Source organism: Oncorhynchus gorbuscha, linkage group LG10, assembly GCF_021184085.1.
Source record: "Oncorhynchus gorbuscha isolate QuinsamMale2020 ecotype Even-year linkage group LG10, OgorEven_v1.0, whole genome shotgun sequence".
In the NCBI taxonomy this organism is placed as follows: Eukaryota; Metazoa; Chordata; class Actinopteri; order Salmoniformes; family Salmonidae; genus Oncorhynchus; species Oncorhynchus gorbuscha.
This window is the reverse complement of record NC_060182.1, coordinates 21,401,116-21,421,190: the sequence shown is the minus strand read 5'-3', so window position 1 is coordinate 21,421,190 and position 20,075 is coordinate 21,401,116. Positions and strand designations below refer to the sequence as shown.

Genomic DNA, 20,075 nt, shown 5'->3' with positions numbered 1-20,075 from the left:
CGTTCACCATCATCTCTTCTGTAAGACTTCATAGAACCCTGTGGCATTTAAATAAATGACACACTTCATGACATCTTCACAATTTATTCCAATCTAAAATATCAGATACTCATATCCCAGGTCTCTCTCTCCCTCATTTCCATATACCACAGCTGTTACATATTTTGGAAATAAGCCTGGTATGAGTTTGGGGGATATTTCTGGCCTGTAATGAGGAGGGTAGGCTATGGGGTGGGAGCTCATTGCTATTTGATGATGAAGCACAGCGCAATGAGGAGGCGTTGAAACCCCCATCAACCTTTTGAAGCTGTGTGTGTGTGTGTGTGTGTGTGTGTGTGTGTGTGTGTGTGTGTGTGTGTGTGTGTGTGTGTGTGTGTGTGTGTGTGTGTGTGTGTGTGTGTGTGTGTGTGTGTGTGTGTGTGTGTGTGTGTGTGTGTGTGTGTGTGTGTGTGTGTGTGTGTGTGTGTGTGTGTGTGTGTGTGTGTGTGTGTGTGTGTGCTCTAATCTCGCCCATCGCGTTTGTTGAGAAGCTCTCAGGCTCCAGACCATTCTTGGCTAATGCATAAGAGATAGAGGCAGGTATTATACAGCAACATCATATCTCATTAGCAGGATGCCCGTTATGAATGTCAACATTAGAATGAGTATAGAGAAAACACAGACATGTCCCCAGATAGATGCTGTGTCACAACCAGCTCACTAGAATATGCCTGTAAAGACTCAAACATGGTGCAACATATCTACCAGAAAGCCAATGTATTGGGAACTGTGCTCACATCAGCAACATAATCACATCAAACACTAAGCCATCTTGAGCTTGAAGGGTGCTGTTGTGATTAAAGACAAACATAATATTTCAGTGCTATCATGCTTTAGGGCTCCATATAGCTACACTGAAAGCACTTGACACATACACACCCGGACAACAATAACATGTTACTGTACCCAAAAGAGGCGGACTTCCACTTGCGGCAGGGGAAACTTCTCCTACAGCCGGCCGACATCAGACTGGAAGGGCTCTCTGTGACGTCGGTGGGCAGAGAGGCATGTCTCCTACAGAGAAACAGAGAGGAACAGAACACAGTCATCACAACCTGACTGGATATACTGGAGTCACATAGAGAGCCTTGACACTGAACTGGTTAATGTTAGTGTGAGTGTTGAGTGCCTTAGGATTGTTCCCCAGGACACAAGAAGTCTAGCCAGGGCCACCTTTCCGCTTTCATGCACAACCTGATGGCACATTCTATCCCTACATACGGTTGAAGTCAGAAGTTTACATACACTTAGGTTGGAGTCATTAAGACTCGTTTTTCACTACACAAGTTCCAGTGGGTCAGAAGTTTACATACTGTGTTGACTGTGCCTTTAAACAGCTTGGAAAATTCCAGAAAATTATGTCATGGCTTTAGAAGCTACTGATAGGCTAATTGACATAATTTGAGTCAATTGGAGGTGTACCTGTGGATGTATTTCAAGGCATACCTTCAAAATCAGTGCCTCTTTGCTTGACATCATGGGAAAATCAAAAGAAATCAGCCAAGACGTCAGAATTTTTTTTGTAGATCTCCACAAGTCTGGTGCATCCTTGGGAGCCTGAAGTTACCACATTCATCTGTACAAACAATAGTACGCAAGTATAAACATCATGGATCCACGCAGCCATCATACTGCTCAGGAAGGAGACGCGTTCTTTCTCCTAGAGATGAACGTACATTGGTGCGACAAGTGCAAATCAATCTCAGAACAACAGCAAAGGACCTTGTGAAGATGCTGGAGGAAACAGTTACAAAAGTATCTATATCCACAGTAAAACAAGTCCTATATCGACATAACCTGAAAGGCTGCTCAGCATGGAAGAAGCCACTGCTCCAAAACCACCATAAAAAAGCCATACTACGGTTTGCAACTGCACATGGAGACAAAGATCACACTTTTTGGAGAAATGTACTCTGGTCTGATGAAACAAAAATAGAACTGTTTGGCCATAATGACCATCGTTATGTTTGGAGGAAAAAGGGGGAGGCTTGCAAGCCGAAGAACACCATCCCAACCGTGAAGCACGGGGGTGGCAGCATCATGTTGTGGGGGTGCTTTTCTACAGGAAGGACTGGTGCACTTCACAAAATAGATGGCATCATGAGGATGGAACATTATGTGGATATATTGAAGCAACATCTCAAGATATCAGTCAGGAAGGTAAAGCTTGGTCGCAAATGGGTCTTCCAAATGGACAATGACCCCAAGCATACTTCCAAAGTTGTGTCAAAATTAAAGACAACAAAGTTAAGGTATTGGAGTGGCCATCACAAAGCCCTGACCTCAAACCCATAGAAAATGTGTGGGCAGAACTGAAAAATTGTGTGTGATCAAGGAGGCCAACAAACTTGACTCAGTTACACCAGCTCTGTCAGGAGGAATGGGCCAAAATTCACCCAACATATTGTGGGAAGGCTACCTGAAATATTTGACCAAAGTTAAACCATTTCAAGGCAATGCTACCAAATACTAATGGAGTGTATGTAAACTTCTGACCCACTGGGAATGTGATGAAAGAAATAAAATAAATAAAAGCTTAAATAAATCATTCTCTCTACTATTATTCTTACATTTCACATTCTTAAAATAAAGTGGTGATCCTAACAGACCTAAGATAGGAACCTTTTACTAGGATTACATGTCAGAATTTGTGAAGAACTGAGTTTAAATGTACTTGGCTAAGGTGTACGTAAACTTCAGACTTATAGTTATAGCCTTATTTGGAGTTCCAAAATTAGAAATGAAAAGTAAACATTTTTATTTTGTTGTTAAGATATTAAATATCATACCCAGCACATTTCCTTAGCACACATTTTGAATGTTATATTTCAATGTGTTACACAGAAAAGCATTAATCAAACTCAATAGAATTTAGTTTCATTTATTTTTGTAAGATTCGCCAAAATTAAAATCTGTCTTTTGTCCTGGAAAATCTACAGTTTGATCTGGCATCTAAGATATCATACATAACATTAACTGTGGGGGTTAAAAAAGACACTTAGTTTTCTCCCACATTTGTCTTCTTCCCACATCCTAAAAAGAGTATTGAGCAGCAGCATTATGGTTTTCATTATTCAGATGGTTTCCTGAGCATTATGATCTATCAACAGCTACACCATGGAATCACAATACCTCAAAATTAATAATTGAGTAGAACAACAATATTTAGCGTAGCACACACATGATATTATTAATTCCGTAGGAGGATATTGTCAAATGAGTGAATTAATCATTGATATGACATTGGTGAGATCTTGCATGTTTAGATCATATGCAGTAGAGTGGAGCCATATGAACAAAATGTTCATCTGGTATCTGGATACATTCATCATTCAGCACTACGAATGAAATACAACGCTAGAGTTCAGAGGTCACCTCCCAGAATCCACCTGAACATGTCTTATAAAAGCACAACAGCTTATTGAAGGTTCTGTCTATGGCTCCGGCTACCACATAAATCACCGGTGTGGCATGATGTAAAAAAAATATTTTAAAAAATCAGTCCTACTCTAGACTGAAGAAGAAGGAGAGAGTACAGACATGAAGCAATTAAAATTATTCCAAAGAATGAAAGAACACAAAATAAATGTGCATGTAGACAGAAGGTCAGGTTCTTTGTGGTGTTTCTACACAGTATCAGACAGTCTTTGTATGTTTGTTTTCTGCGCTGAAATCCATTTAGTCAACGACTCCTCCTCCTGATCTCATCATGGCAATTTCTATCTTTCTTTACCATCATAAACCTGATGTAGTTTTTCCCAGCAGAACTTCTCACTCATCTATAGAAGAGCTTCCATGATCCCCGGTGGCACTTTTGGCCCGCTGACACTGAAGTCGAGACCATCCCCTCTTCAGTTCACCCCAGTCTGCCATCAGTCTCTCAGAGGTCATGACCTTCATTAAGCACGGATCCATTTACATGTGATTGAACATCTGGCATGAATGGTGAATGGCGGCCATCCACCGTCACAGAGCTTTGATCCCATCTCTATCAGACACACAGAGCAGCAGGACATGCCATCTGACATCTCTGTCAGACACACAGAGCAGCAGGACATGCCATCTGACATCTCTGTCAGACACACAGAGCAGCAGGACATGCCATCTGACATCTCTGTCAGACACACAGAGCAGCAGGACATGCCATCTAACATCTCTGTCAGACACACAGAGCAGCAGGACATGCCATCTGACATCTCTGTCAGACACACAGAGCAGCAGGACATGCCATCTGACATCTCTGTCAGACACACAGAGCAGCAGGACATGCCATCTGACATCTCTGTCAGACACACAGAGCAGCAGGACATGCCATCTGACATCTCTGTCAGACACACAGAGCAGCAGGACATGCCATCTGACATCTCTATCAGACACACAGAGCAGCAGGACATGCCATCTGACATCTCTGTCAGACACACAGAGCAGCAGGACATGCCATCTGACATCTCTGTCAGACACACAGAGCAGCAGGACATGCCATCTGACATCTCTGTCAGACACACAGAGCAGCAGGACATGCCATCTGACATCTCTGTCAGACACACAGAGCAGCAGGACATGCCATCTGACATCTCTGTCAGACACACAGAGCAGCAGGACATGCCATCTGACATCTCTATCAGACACACAGAGCAGCAGGACATGCCATCTGACATCTCTATCAGACACACAGAGCAGCAGGACATGCCATCTGACATCTCTGTCAGACACACAGAGCAGCAGGACATGCCATCTGACATCTCTGTCAGACACACAGAGCAGCAGGACATGCCATCTGACATCTGTCAGACACACAGAGCAGCAGGACATGCCATCTGACATCTCTGTCAGACACACAGAGCAGCAGGACATGCCATCTGACATCTCTGTCAGACACACAGAGCAGCAGGACATGCCATCTGACATCTCTATCAGACACACAGAGCAGCAGGACATGACATCTGACATCTCTGTCAGACACACAGAGCAGCAGGACATGCCATCTGACATCTCTGTCAGACACACAGAGCAGCAGGACATGCCATCTGACATCTCTGTCAGACACACAGAGCAGCAGGACATGCCATCTGACATCTCTGTCAGACACACAGAGCAGCAGGACATGCCATCTGACATCTCTGTCAGACACACAGAGCAGCAGGACATGCCATCTGACATCTCCATCAGACACACAGAGCAGCAGGATATGCCATCTGACATCTCCGTCAGACACACAGAGCAGCAGGACATGCCATCTGACATCTCTATCAGACACACAGAGCAGCAGGACATGCCATCTGACATCTCTGTCAGACACACAGAGCAGCAGGACATGCCATCTGACATCTCTGTCAGACACACAGAGCAGCAGGACATGCCATCTGACATCTCTGTCAGACACACAGAGCAGCAGGACATGCCATCTGACATCTCTATCAAACACACAGAGCAGCAGGACATGCCATCTGACATCTCTATCAGACACACAGAGCAGCAGGACATGCCATCTGACATCTCTGTCAGACACACAGAGCAGCAGGATATGCCATCTGACATCTCTGTCAGACACACAGAGCAGCAGGACATGCCATCTGACATCTCTATCAGACACACAGAGCAGCAGGACATGCCATCTGACATCTCTATCAGACACACAGAGCAGCAGGACATGCCATCTGACATCTCTATCAGACACACAGAGCAGCAGGACATGCCATCTGACATCTCTATCAGACACACAGAGCAGCAGGACATGCCATCTGACATCTATACTGAAAGCAATTTGATCAATCGTTTGGCCTCGGTGTCTTTGCTAAGCTTCCATGGAGAATAGCCAGACTGGCAGGTAGGACGTGTGAAGTTATATTCAGTATAATCTCTTTTCAAATTCCCAGCTTTGTGAGAAAAGTAATTACAGCATGAATATAGGTGAGGAATTACAGTCACATTGTATTCTGGCACTATCACAGAGTATAATCAGTTCATGTCTTGCTTAAAAAAACCTTCACAGAAAAGCCCAGAACGCACAAAATGTCTCATTCCTGCACATAAGCCATGACTAATATCAGTTGCTCATTGAATCAACGGCTGATGCTATTTACTACTTTTTTTGGCTAAATGAATGATTCATTTGAACTCTCTCGCTGTCTGGCTCTCATATACATCATTTAAAAAAATATATTTCTAAATCAGCAATGAGTGTTACAAAAGTCCACTGTTAAATTGTAGGAGAGCTTTTCTACAAGCCAGCACCGCAGGCTGAGCCAACTTAATGGCGAATCATCATAAATAACTTCTACGTTCTGCTTGACCACCATGTCTGAACTCACAAGGAGCATAACTATCCATCTGTCTCAAAGACAAACCTCTTCCTCCGTGAGCTGTTATCAAAGTTCACCATAATGCTCCATGGCAACGACATCTACACTCATGAGTAGTAAGAGGTCAACCTTGTTTGATCCCAGAGGAGTGCTACCAGCAAAACATTTCAAACGTTTCCCTGGATAATGCCTCTCTTCTAATGAATCCAGAGGTGAGGTACAGTGATAGCAGTGGACAACTCTCCTCACCAGGGACCATAGTGAGTCTGTAAGCAGTGACAGCTCCTGACATTGCACTGTGACTGAGCAAGGTGCAAGCTTGAAGGTTAAACTGTTCTGTCTCACTGTGGTCAAGTTGTCACAGACATTTCCTGCCCCCCCCCAGTTGATATAGAGCTTCAATTTGCAATATTATCCCAGTACTGTGTAATAGCTACCCACATAATAATGTATAAATAATTGACTTCTACATGGCCTAACAGAAGTCTGTTCAGGTGTACTTCCGGCGCCGACTGAGATGGCCGCCTCGCTTCGCGTTCCTAGGAAACTATGCAGTTTTTTGTTTTTTTACGTGTTATTTCTTACATTAGTACCCCAGGTCATCTTAGGTTTCATTACATACAGTTGAGAAGAACTACTGAATATAAGATCAGCGTCAACTCACCATCAGTACGACCAAGAATATGTTTTCCGCGACGCGGATCCTGTGTTCTGCCTTACAAACAGGACAACGGAATGGATCGCATGCAGCGACCCAAGGAAACGACTCCGAAAAAGAGGGAAACGCGGCGGTGTTCTGGTCAGACTCCGAAAAAGGGCACATCGCGCTCCACTTCCCAGTATTCTTCTTGCCAATGTCCAGTCTCTCGACAACAAGGTTGATGAAATCCGAGCAAGGGTGGCATTCCAGAGGGACATCAGAGACTGCAACGTTCTCTGCTTTACGGAGACATGGCTTACTGGGAAAACGCTATCCAGGGCGGTACAGCCAACGGGTTTCTCCAGGCATCGCGCCGACAGAAACAAACATCTATCTGGTAAGAAGAGTGGAGGGGGCGTATGCCTCATGACTAACGGGACATGGTGTGATGAAGGAAACATACAGGAACTCAAATCCTTCTGTTCACCTGATTTAGAATTCCTCACAATCAAATGTAGACCGCATTATCTTCCAAGAGAATTCTCTTCGATTATAATCACAGCCGTATATATCCCCCCCAAGCAGACACATCGATGGCTCTGAACGAACTTTATTTAACTCTTTGCAAACTGGAAAACATTTATCCGGAGGCTGCATTCATTGTAGCTGGGGATTTTAACAAAGCCAATCTGAAAACAAGACTCCCTAAATTTTATCAGCATATCGATTGCGCAACCAGGGATGGTAAAACCTTGGATCATTGTTACTCTAACTTCCGCGACGCATATAAGGCCCTGCCCCGCCCCCTTTCGGAAAGCTGACCACGACTCCATTTTGCTGATCCCTGCCTACAGACAGAAATTAAAACAAGAGGCTCCCACGCTGAGGTCTGTCCAACGCTGGTCAGACCAAGCTGACTCTACACTCCAAGACTGCTTCCATCACGTGGACTGGGACATGTTTCGTATGGGATGGGAATATTGACGAATACGCTGATTCGGTGTGCGAGTTCATTAGAACGTGCGTCGAAGATGTCGTTCCCATAGCAACGATAAAAACATTCCCTAACCAGAAACCGTGGATTGATGGCAGCATTCGCGTGAAACTGAAAGCGCGAACCACTGCTTTTAATCAGGGCAAGGTGACTGGAAACATGACTGAATACAAACAGTGCAGCTATTCCCTCCGTAAGGCTATTAAACAAGCTAAGCGTCAGTACAGAGACAAAGACAAAGCGTCAGTACAGAGACAAAGTGGAATCTCAATTCAATGGCTCAGACACAGGTTAAGTAATCCCTCTCACCCCACCCCCCCTAAGTTTTAGATGCACTATTGTTAAGTGACTGTCCCACTGGATGTCATAAGGTGATTGCACCAATTTGTAAGTCGCTCTGGATAAGAGCGTCTGCTAAATGACTTAAATGTAATGTAAATGTAAATGTACACAAGAGGCATGTGGCAGGGTCTACAGTCAATCACGGACTACAAGATGAAATCCAGCCCAGTCACAGATGTCTTGCTCCCAGGCAGACTAAATAACTTTTTGCCCGCTTTGAGGACAATACAGTGCCACTGACACGGCCTGCAACGGAAACATGCAGTCTCTCCTTCACTGCAGCCGAGGTGAGTAAGACATTTAAACGTGTTAACCCTCGCAAGGCTGCAGGCCCAGACGCCCCAGCCGCGCCCTCCGAGCATGGACCAGCTGGCCGGTGTGTTTACGGACATATTCAATCAATCCCTATACCAGTCTGCTGTTCCCACATGCTTCAAGAGGGCCACCATTGTTCCTGTTCCCAAGAAAGCTAAGGTAACTGAGCTAAACGACTACCGCCCCGTAGCACTCACTTCCGTCATCATGAAGTGCTTTGAGAGACTAGTCAAGGACCATATCACCTCCACCCTACCTGACACCCTAGACCCACTCCAATTTGCTTACCGCCCAAATAGGTCCACAGACGATGCAATCTCAACCACACTGCACACTGCCCTAACCCACCTGGACAAGAGGAATACCTATGTGAGAATGCTGTTCATCGACTACAGCTCGGCATTCAACACCATAGTACCCTCCAAGCTCGTCATCAAGCTCGAGACCCTGGGTCTCGACCCCGCCCTGTGCAACTGGGTACTGGACTTCCTGACGGGCCGCCCCCAGGTGGTGAGGGTAGGCAACAACATCTCCTCCCCGCTGATCCTCAACACGGGGCCCCACAAGGGTGCGTTCTGAGCCCTCTCCTGTACTCCCTGTTCACCCACGACTGCGTGGCCACGCACGCCTCCAACTCAATCATCAAGTTTGCGGACGACACAACAGTGGTAGGCTTGATTACCAACAACGACGAGACGGCCTACAGGGAGGAGGTGAGGGCCCTCGGAGTGTGGTGTCAGGAAAATAACCTCACACTCAACGTCAACAAAACTAAGGAGATGATTGTGGACTTCAGGAAACAGCAGAGGGAACACCCCTATCCACATCGATGGAACAGTAGTGGAGAGGGTAGCTAGTTTTAAGTTCCTCGGCATACACATCACAGACAAACTGAATTGGTCCACTCACACTGACAGCGTGAAGAAGGCGCAGCAGCGCCTATTCAACCTCAGGAGGCTGAAGAAATTCGGCTTGTCACCAAAAGCACTCACAAACTTCTACAGATGCACAATCGAGAGCATCCTGGCGGGCTGTATCACCGCCTGGTACGGCAACTGCTCCGCCCTCAACCGTAAGGCTCTCCAGAGGGTAGTGAGGACTGCACAACGCATCACCGGGGCAAACTACCTGCCCTCCAGGACACCTACACCACCCGTTGTTACAGGAAGGCCATAAAGATCATCAAGGACATCAACCACCCGAACCACTGCCTGTTCACCCCGCTATCATCCAGAAGGCGAGGTCAGTACAGGTGCATCAAAGCTGGGACCGAGAGACTGAAAAACAGCTTCTATCTCAAGGCCATCAGACTGTTAAATAGCCACCACTAACATTGAGTGGCTGCTGCCAACACACTGTCATTGACACTGACCCAACTCCAGCCATTTTAATAATGGGAATTGATGGGAAATGATGTAAATATATCACTAGCCACTTTAAACAATGCTACCTTATATAATGTTACTTACCCTACATTATTCATCTCATATGCATATGTATATACTGTACTCTACAACATCGACTGCATCCTTATGTAACACATGTATCACTAGCCACTTTAACTATGCCACTTTGTTTACTTTGTCTACACACTCATCTCATATGTATATACTGTACTCGATACCATCTACTGTATGCTGCTCTGTACCATCACTCATTCATATATCCTTATGTACATGTTCCTTATTCCCTTACACTGTGTATAAGACAGTAGTTTTGGAATTGTTAGTTAGATTACTTGTTGGTTATCACTGCATTGTCGGAACTAGAAGCACAAGCATTTCGCTACACTCGCATTAACATCTGCTAACCATGTGTATGTGACAAATAAAATTTGATTTGATTTGATTTGGGTGCAATTCCATATAATTGCACCTTCACTCCCCATTACCATCATCACATCATAATTCTACACTATGTAGATGCTACAATGCTTTAGCTACAGGTAGGCTACACTACCTTGACACAACAACGCTTTCCTGTTCTCCTGTATGACTGGCAGTGGTTTATTCAGCAACTACTGGTGTTTTAACACACAATGTGAAGGCTTTGACCTGAACATGAGGGATCAGAGCAGTGCTTTGTTCTCTCTCCGTCTTCTTCACTGTAATAACAGGAAGGTTTTTATAATGCCTCTCTTTCTGTCTCAATACCTCCCTGCTGAGAATAACAGGGGAATGAAAAGCCACTGATCCTGCAAGGCCTGTTGTTGCAAAACGCCTCCGTTGAGCCGCTACAGGCAGGCAAACAGGCAGGCAGGTATCACCACACTGTCACTCCACTTTGGTCCCACAATATTCCTCTCAACATCATTGGAGGAACCTTGTTCAGGAACACATACAGAACGACAATTATGGCTTCTCAGACTGGAAACTATATGGATGCTGTATGATCAAATGGTTTCATATAACAATGACAATTGGATTGAATCTAGAGATGGTACAGAGTTAATCATTACTATACATTTATCTGTAGTTCCTAGGTTATCCTCATTCATAGGGTAATGTTATTCTCATTTTGTGAATCATACTCAAAAATACTTCCTAGACTGTTTATACTGTATACCGGGGTATTTTGAAATACTGACAGTATGATTTTCAATACAGCGGGGGCTGTGGGGTTGCGTGCTACACCATTGCTTACAACTAACTAGAATTTAAATATAACTAGAAGAAATCTAAGATGTGTCAAATAAATGATATCAAAGCTCAGGGCTCCAGCTATGCATTTGGTTGGCTAACTTGCTAGCTAAGTGACTAGATGTCTAGATCAAGCTTCTTGGTTACAGCAGAGACATTCATTCCTCCTGGATCAAGATCACTGGGGCCTCATTTATAACCATTGTAAATGTAACACCAAATACAAAAAATATTGAGATTTATAAACTTGGCACAAGCCAAACATACACATATTTCCCATTATAAGTCAGACCTGTCGTTAAAAAAAAGGAGCATAATAACTTGAAATACGCCCCTAATTCACCTTTAAAGGTCAATGTAACTCCTCTATTTGCTGTATACTTTGGAAGTATTGGAATTAAGCCAAGACAGTGTCTAAAGGAAATAGCAGTGGCAAACTTGATCAAATGTCTTGAAGGTGTTGGAATTAAGACAAGACAGTATCTAAAGGAAATAGCAGTGGCAAACTTGATCAAATGTCTTGAAGGTGTTGGAATTAAGCCAAGACAGTATCTAAAGGAAATAGCAGTGGCAAACTTGATGAAATGTCTTGAAGGTGTTGGAATTAAGCCAAGACAGTATCTAAAGGAAATAGCAGTGGCAAACTTGATCAAATGTCTTGAAGGTGTTGGAATTAAGCCAAGACAGTATCTAAAGGAAATAGCAGTGGCAAACTTGATCAAATGTCTTGAAATTAAGGACAGTATCTAAAGTTGGCAAACTTATCAAATGCTTGAAGGTGTTGGAATTAAGCAAGACAGTATCTAAAGGAAATAGCAGTGGCAAACTTGATCAAATGTCTTGAAGGTGTTGGAATTAAGCCAAGACAGTATCTAAAGTAGCAGTGGCAAACTTGATCAAATGTCTTGAAGGTGTTGGAAAAGCCAAGACAGTATCTAAAGGAAATAGCAGTGGCAAACTTGATCAAATGTCTTGAAGGTGTTGGAATTAAGCCAAGACAGTATCTAAAGGAAATAGCAGTGGCAAACTTGATCAAATGTCTTGTCTATCTAAAGGAAATAGGGCAAACTTGATCAAATGTCTTGAAGGTGTTGGAATTAAGCCAAGACAGTATCTAAAGGAAATAGCAGTGGCAAACTTGATCAAATGTCTTGAAGGTGTTGGAATTAAGCCAAGACAGTATCTAAAGGAAATAGCAGTGGCAAACTTGATCAAATGTCTTGAAGGTGTTGGAATTAAGCCAAGACAGTATCTAAAGGAAATAGCAGTGGCAAACTTGATCAAATGTCTTGAAGGTGTTGGAATTAAGCCAAGACAGTATCTAAAGGAAATAGCAGTGGCAAACTTGTCTTGAAGGTGTTGGAAAAGCCAAGACAGTATCTAAAGTAGCAGTTGAAAATGTCTTGAAGGTGTTGGAATTAAGCCAAGACAGTATCTAAAGGAAATAGCAGTGGCAAACTTGATCAAATGTCTTGAAGGTGTTGGAATTAAGCCAAGACAGTATCTAAAGGAAATAGCAGTGGCAAACTTGATCAAATGTCTTGAAGGTGTTGGAATTAAGCCAAGACAGTATCTAAAGGAAATAGCAGTGGCAAACTTGATCAAATGTCTTGAAGGTGTTGGAATTAAGCCAAGACAGTATCTAAAGGAAATAGCAGTGGCAAACTTGATCAAATGTCTTGAAGGTGTTGGAATTAAGAAGACAGTATCTAAATAGCAGTGGCAAACTTGGTGTTGTTGGAATTAAGCCAAGACAGTATCTAAAGGAAATAGCAGTGGCAAACTTGATCAAATGTCTTGAAGGTGTTGGAATTAAGCCAAGACAGTATCTAAAGGAAATAGCAGTGGCAAACTTGATCAAATGTCTTGAAGGTGTTGGAATTAAGCCAAGACAGTATCTAAAGGAAATAGCAGTGGCAAACTTGATCAAATGTCTTGAAGGTGTTGGAATTAAGCCAAGACAGTATCTAAAGGAAATAGCAGTGGCAAACTTGATCAAATGTCTTGAAGGTGTTGGAATTAAGCCAAGACAGTATCTAAAGGAAATAGCAATGGCAAACTTGATGAAATGTATTGAAGGTGTTGGAATTAAGCCAAGACAGTATCCTAAAGGAAATAGCAGTGGCAAACTTGATCAAATGTCTTGAAGGTGTTGGAATTAAGCCAAGACAGTATCTAAAGGAAATAGCAGTGGCAAACTTGATCAAATGTCTTGAAGGTGTTGGGATTAAGCCAAGACAGTATCTAAAGGAAATAGCAATGGCAAACTTGATCAAATGTCTTGAAGGTGTTGGAATTAAGCCAAGACACTATCTAAAGGAAATAGCAATGGCAAACTTGATCAAATGTCTTGAAGGTGTTGGAATTAAGCCAAGACAGTATCTAAAGGAAATAGCAATGGCAAACTTGATCAAATGTCTTGAAGGTGTTGGAATTAAGCCAAGACAGTATCTAAAGGAAATAGCAGTGGCAAACTTGATCAAATGTCTTGAAGGTGTTGGAATTAAGCCAAGACAGTATCTAAAGGAAATAGCAATGGCAAACTTGATCAAATGTCTTGAAGGTGTTGTCAGAATGTTTTCTTTTGCAGTGACATTTACAGCTTCTGACTGCTTCTGAAAGAATAAACTATTGCAAATTGTTGTGGACCTGTCAACAGATCTTTGAATGCAATAATGTTTCCCGAACCTAAATATGCTGCACTGCCTGCCAATTCTGAAACATTGTCTACGCAAAAATATGAAAGAAAACTACAGTAGGCCTACTTACAGTGGTAGCATACACACTTCAATGCCACATTTCAACCTGTTAAGATCTGCTGTGTTATAAACCGCGCTCCCTGTCGGATGCATAGAGCAAAACATTGAAATGATAATATCCTATCTAACAGGCCCAATTAAATGAGAGATGTACATGGTCATTTGTTGTATAGCTACTTCGGGAATATTAACTCATCATGGCCAGAAAAGGTGAGAAATGTATTCTGCAACAGTTATGATATACAGTATGTATTATGTTTATAAATGAAATATTGTCTACTTGAGAAATTTGACATTACAGTATTCAGACGTAGCCTACAAACGTCAATGTAATAGGTGAACCGTATGTCCTAAAACTGATCTTCGGATTAGATCGCATAGAGCAAAATACTTGAAATAGCTTATCTTTATTTACTACTGTGATGTGGATCCAATGAAATGAGAGATAGGACTGAGCCTCCCAAGTGGCGCAGTGGTCTAAGGCTCTGCATCGCAGTGCTAGAGGCGTCACTACAGACCCGGGTTCGATCCCAGGTTGTGTAGCAGCCGGCCGCGAACGAGAGACCCATGAGGCCCATGAGACCAATGAGGCAGAGCACAATTGCCCCAGCGTCATCTGGGTTAGGGGAGGGTTTGGCCGGCAAGGTTGTCCTTGTCCCATTGTTCTCTAGTGACTCCTTGTGGCTGGCCAGGCGCATGCACACTGACTTTGGTCGCCAGTAGTGCGACTTGGCGGGGTCTTGTTTCGTGGGACGCACAGCTCTCCATCTCGCCTCTCCCGAGTCCGTACGGGAGTTGCAGCAACGGGACAAGACTAATCACCAATTGGATATCAAGGGGTGAAAAGTACGACAAGAAAAGGTGGGTATTTTATTCTGCAATAATCATGGAAATGAAATAAATAGTAATAAGAAATATTTCAATTTTTTTTTAATGCATAATCATGGATATGAAAAAAAAAATGTTTGTATATTGTGACTAGATTTAGCGAGGCTACCTGTTTTTTTGTTATGAATAAGAGTGTCATATATTCCCCGTTTGCACAAGGCTACTACTATTGCCCTCTTGCCATACAATACTTCAACCACTAGAAACTGTGCGTACTCATGGTTTAAAGTAAGCCGTCTCACGTCAAGTTCAGTTTTTATAAATTACAACTTTTGAGTGAAATCTGGCGTACGCATGGCATGTTCTGGGGCATATTATGTGTGTACGCAAAACAAATCTGTTGCCTAAGTAGTTTTGTACCCCCTGTGTACACATTCTGTAATACCTTATACCCCGGTATGATACAGAAACGGTATGAAAATCTGGATAACGCCCAACACTAATACTTGCATACTTGCTGTTATAGGAACTGTTATTAAATCATTTTTCATACTCGGATGAATATTACTTTCATCCATTCCCAGCCCTCGTACTGTATTGAGTGTCTGTCTGACTGGGACTACTGGTGAGCTCTATAGCTACGTCCAGCCTATTGTTCCCGGCTAGTCAAGGCTTATTAATGAGTGCTGCTCTACACAGCATCAGAGAATAGGACAGCAGTATCGTATCATCATCACCCATTCAGTGGAGAACAATTCCAGAAAAACCAGGTCATTGAGGCTGTTCTGAGGCTGTTCACACCAGTAATCAGTCAGTCAGTCAGTCAGTCAGTCAGTCAGTCAGTCAGTCAGTCTCTCACTCTGCTGGCTCCTAATCACATTTGAATGAAGACATCCATTCTGATTACAGTGGAGCAGGCCAATTAACCATAGCCATGTTGTTATTCCTCTCTCATTAGCCATCCAGTGTGTATGAGTGTGAGTGTGTTTGTGTGTGCGACTGTGTGTGTACACTCCCCCGGCGCTGACAGGCCGGTCCCTTTACGTGTTCGCTCACTGTCGGCTACAGTTCCTCACCACAGCAAAGAAAAGCAAAATGCTCAGGAAGCACAGCTTATTTATAGCATCCTGTTCTAAATTCAATGGATTTTCCATTATTAATAATAATGAGCTAGCTAACTACATATGGAACACAGTAAATGTTAGACAGCCAGGCTCAGTTCAGGTCATGTTGGAGCTGCGCATTAACATGGGAGAGTCATGTAAGCAATATGACTTTGAGCCTAGTGAGTGTCTCAGGAGAGAGATACATCAGTGGCTGTGTTGTGGTTTTGAATTTGAACCACCAGGCTAACTTTGAGCTTTAGTATTGCATATGAAAAGGGAAAGACTGGAGATTGTAGGCTTGTGGCTGGTAGACTGGGGACAGTGAGGCGGTAGGCCTGTGGCTGGTAGACTGGGGACAGTGAGGCGGTAGTCCTTTGGCTGGTAGACTGGGGACAGTGAGGCGGTAGGCTTGTGGCTGGTAGCCTGGGGACAGTGAGGCGGTAGGCTTGTGGCTGGTAGACTGGGGACAGTGAGGCAGTAGTCCTGTGGCTGGTAGACTGGGGAGAATGAGGCAGTAGTCCTGTGGCTGGTAGACTGGGGACAGTGAGGTGGTACTTCTGTGGCTGGTAGACTGGGGACAGTGAGGCAGTAGTCCTTTGGCTGGTAGACTGGGGACAGTGAGGCGGTAGACTTGTGGCTGGTAGACATTTGGACAGTGAGGCGGTAGGCTTGTGGCTGGTAGACTGGGGACAGTGAGGCGGTAGGCTTGTGGCTGGTAGACTGGGGACAGTGAGGCGGTAGACTTGTGGCTGGTAGACTGGGGACAGTGAGGCGGTAGGCTTGTGGCTGGTAGACTGGGGACAGTGAGGCGGTAGGCTTGTGGCTGGTAGACTGGGGACAGTGAGGCGGTCGGCTTGTGGCTGGTAGACTGGGGACAGTGAGGCGGGAGTCCTGTGGCTGGTAGACTGGGGACAGTGAGGCGGTAGTCCTGTGGTTGGTAGACTGGGGACAGTGAGGCGGTAGACTTGTGGCTGGTAGACTGGGGACAGTGAAGCGGTAGGCTTGTGGCTGGTAGACTGGGGACAGTGAGGCGGTAGGCTTGTGGCTGGTAGACTGGGGACAGTGAGGCGGTAGTCCTGTGGCTGGTAGACTGGGGACAGTGAGGCGGTAGGCTTGTGGCTGGTAGACTGGGGACAGTGAGGCGGTAGTCCTGTGGCTGGTAGACTGGGGACAGTGAGGCGGTAGTCCTGTGGCTGGTAGACTGGGGACAGTGAGGCGGTAGTCCTGTGGCTGGTAGACTGGGGACAGTAAGGCGGTAGTCCTTTGGCTGGTAGACTGGGGACAGTGAGGTGGTAGGCTTGTGGCTGGTAGACTGGGGACAGTGAGGCGGTAGGCTTGTGGCTGGTAGACTGGGGACAGTAAGGCGGTAGTCCTGTGGCTGGTAGACTGGGGACAGTGAGGCGGTAGTCCTGTGGCTGGTAGACTGGGGACAGTGAGGGGGTAGTCCTGTGGCTGGTAGACTGGGGACAGTGAGGCGGTAGTCCTGTGGCTGGTAGACTGGGGACAGTGAGGCAGTAGTCCTGTGGTTGGTAGACTGGGGACAGTGAGGCAGTAGTACTTTGGCTGGTAGACTGGGGACAGTGAGGCGGTAGGCTTGTGGCTGGTAGACTGGGGACAGTGAGGCGGTAGTCCTGTGGCTGGTAGACTGGGGACAGTGAGGCGGTAGTCCTGTGGCTGGTAGACTGGGGACAGTGAGGCGGTAGGCTTGTGGCTGGTAGACTGAGGACAGTAAGGCGGTAGTTCTGTGGCTGGTAGACTGGGGACAGTGAGGCGGTAGTCCTGTGGCTGGTAGACTGGGGACAGTGAGGCGGTAGGCTTGTGGCTGGTAGACTGCGAACTGTAGGCCTGTGGCTGGTTGACTGGGAACTGTAGGCCTGTGGCTGGTAGACTGGGAACTGTAGGCCTGTGGCTGGTAGACTGGGAACTGTAGGCCTGTGGCTGGTAGTCTGGGAACTGTATTAGTGCTGAATGCAGTGGTGCTTGTTGAAGCAATTTTACACAGCCGGACCCTGGAATTATATTACTGATATAAAGACTAGAGACATAACGTCAGGTCCATTGTTATTGGCTCCCTTGATAAAGATGGGCAAAAAAGACTATATAATTATATGCTCCCCAAAAAATGAGAAAATATATTATACTGATACAACTGCTCAGAGAAAGATATTTTGTTTAGATTGTGTCAAATGAAAGCGAAGTGTCTGTATTTTTTTTAAACAATTAAAGCATAAATACATTTTTCTACCATTTTCCATTGGAATTATGCAAAGGCTTTGATTTCTGGTCAAACAGATGGAAAAGGGGTCTTAGACAGCACCTACCAGAAAAAGTCTTAAAAAGGGTGAACACAAATACATCAAAACACAACAATGCTGAAGTAAAGGTCCATGACAACAAATATCAAATATCAACACGTAGTTTTGGAAAAATGATTTGCCTTCTGTAAGTTCAACCTCAGGAGGCTGAAGAAATTCGGCTTGTCACCAAAAACACTCACAAACTTTTACAGATGCACAATTGAGAGGATCCTGTCGGGCTGTATCACCGCCTGGTACGGCAACTGCTCCGCCCACAACCGTAAGGCTCTCCAGAGGATAGTGAGGTCTGCACAACGCATTCACTGGGGGTAAACTACCTGCCCTCCAGGACACCTACACCACCCGATGTCACAGAAAGGCCATAAAGATCATCAAGGACAACAACCACCCGAGCCACTGCCTGTTCAACCCTCTATCATCCAGAAAGCGAGGTCAGTACAGCTGCATCAAAGCTGGGACCGAGAGACTGAAAAACAGCTTCTATCTCAAGGCCATCTGACTGTTACACAGCCATCACTAACATTGAGTGGCTGCTGCCAACATACTGACTCTAGCCACTTTAATAATTACAAATTGGATGTAATGAATGTATTAGTAGCCACTTTAAACAATGCCACTTCATATAATGTTTACAAACCCTACATAATTAATCTCATATGTATATACTGTACTCTATACCATCTACTGCATCTTGCCTATGCCGTTCGGCCATCGCTCATCCATATATTTTTATGGACATTCTTATTCATTCCTTTACACTTGTGTGTATAAGGTAGTTGTTGTGAAATTGTTAGATTACTTGTTAGATATTACTGCATGGTCAGAACTAGAAGCACAAGTATTTTGCTACACTTGCATTAACATCTGCTAACCATGAGTATGTGACAAATACAATTTGATTTGAGTCACTTTTCAAAAGTTGCTCAAATTTCTTTCTACGTGCTGTTTGAAAAAACGTTGCCAGGGTAGTCTGAGAAGTTGCTAAATCTAGCAACAAAATTGCTAAGTTGGCATCACTGGCTCAGTGGGTGAGGACGCTGTTACAGTAAATGGAAAGAGGGTAGGTGGTAGGTTTCAATAAGAGCCGGGAGAGGTGACATTAACTGGAGAGAGAGAAAAGAGGGAGTGAGAGGGAGGGGTTGTCCAGACTGTTTTCACAGGTGCTGCTGCGCTTTCTTCAAGACGTTGTCTGTGTGGGTGGACCATTTCAGTTTGTCCGTGATGTGTATGCCGATATGGATAGGGGGCTTCTCCCTCTGCTGCTGTTTTGTTGACATTGAGTGTGAGGTTATTTTCTTGACACCACACTCCAAGGGCCCTCACCTCCTCCCTGTAGGCCGTCTCATCGTTGTTGGCAATCAAGCCTACCACTGTAATGTCGTCTGCAAACTTGATGATTGAGTTGGAGGCGTGCATGGCCACGCAGTCATGGGTGAACAGGGAGTACAGGAGAGGGCTGAGAACGCACCCTTGTGGGACCACAGTGTTGAGGATCAGCGGGGTGGAGATGTTGTTTCCTACCCTCACCACCTGGAGGCGGCTTGTCATGAAGTCCAGGACCCAGATGCACAGGGCGGGGTTGAGACCCAGGGTCTCGAGCTTAATGACGAGTTTGGAGGGTACTATGGTGTTAAATGCTGAGCTGTAGTCGATGAACAGTATCCTTACATAGGTATTCCTCTTGTCCAGGTGGGTTAGGGCAGTGTGCAGTGTGATTGCATCGTCTGTGGACCAATAGGGGTGGTAAGCAAATTGGAGTGGGTCTAGGGTTTCAGGTAGGGTGGAGGTGATAA

At 44.7% G+C, this 20,075-nt stretch overlaps 1 protein-coding gene across 2 annotated transcripts in view; it reads right to left on the bottom strand.

Moving 5' to 3' along the window:
* The window catches only part of LOC124045676 (IQ motif and SEC7 domain-containing protein 1-like), a 285,391-nt gene that overhangs the window by 210,004 nt on the left and 55,312 nt on the right, over positions 1–20,075 (bottom strand). For both annotated transcript variants that reach the window (XM_046365174.1, XM_046365181.1), the window contains exon 3: positions 946–1,053. In XM_046365174.1, coding sequence (XP_046221130.1) covers positions 946–1,053 — 108 coding nt within the window. The remainder of the gene's footprint in view (positions 1–945; positions 1,054–20,075) is intronic.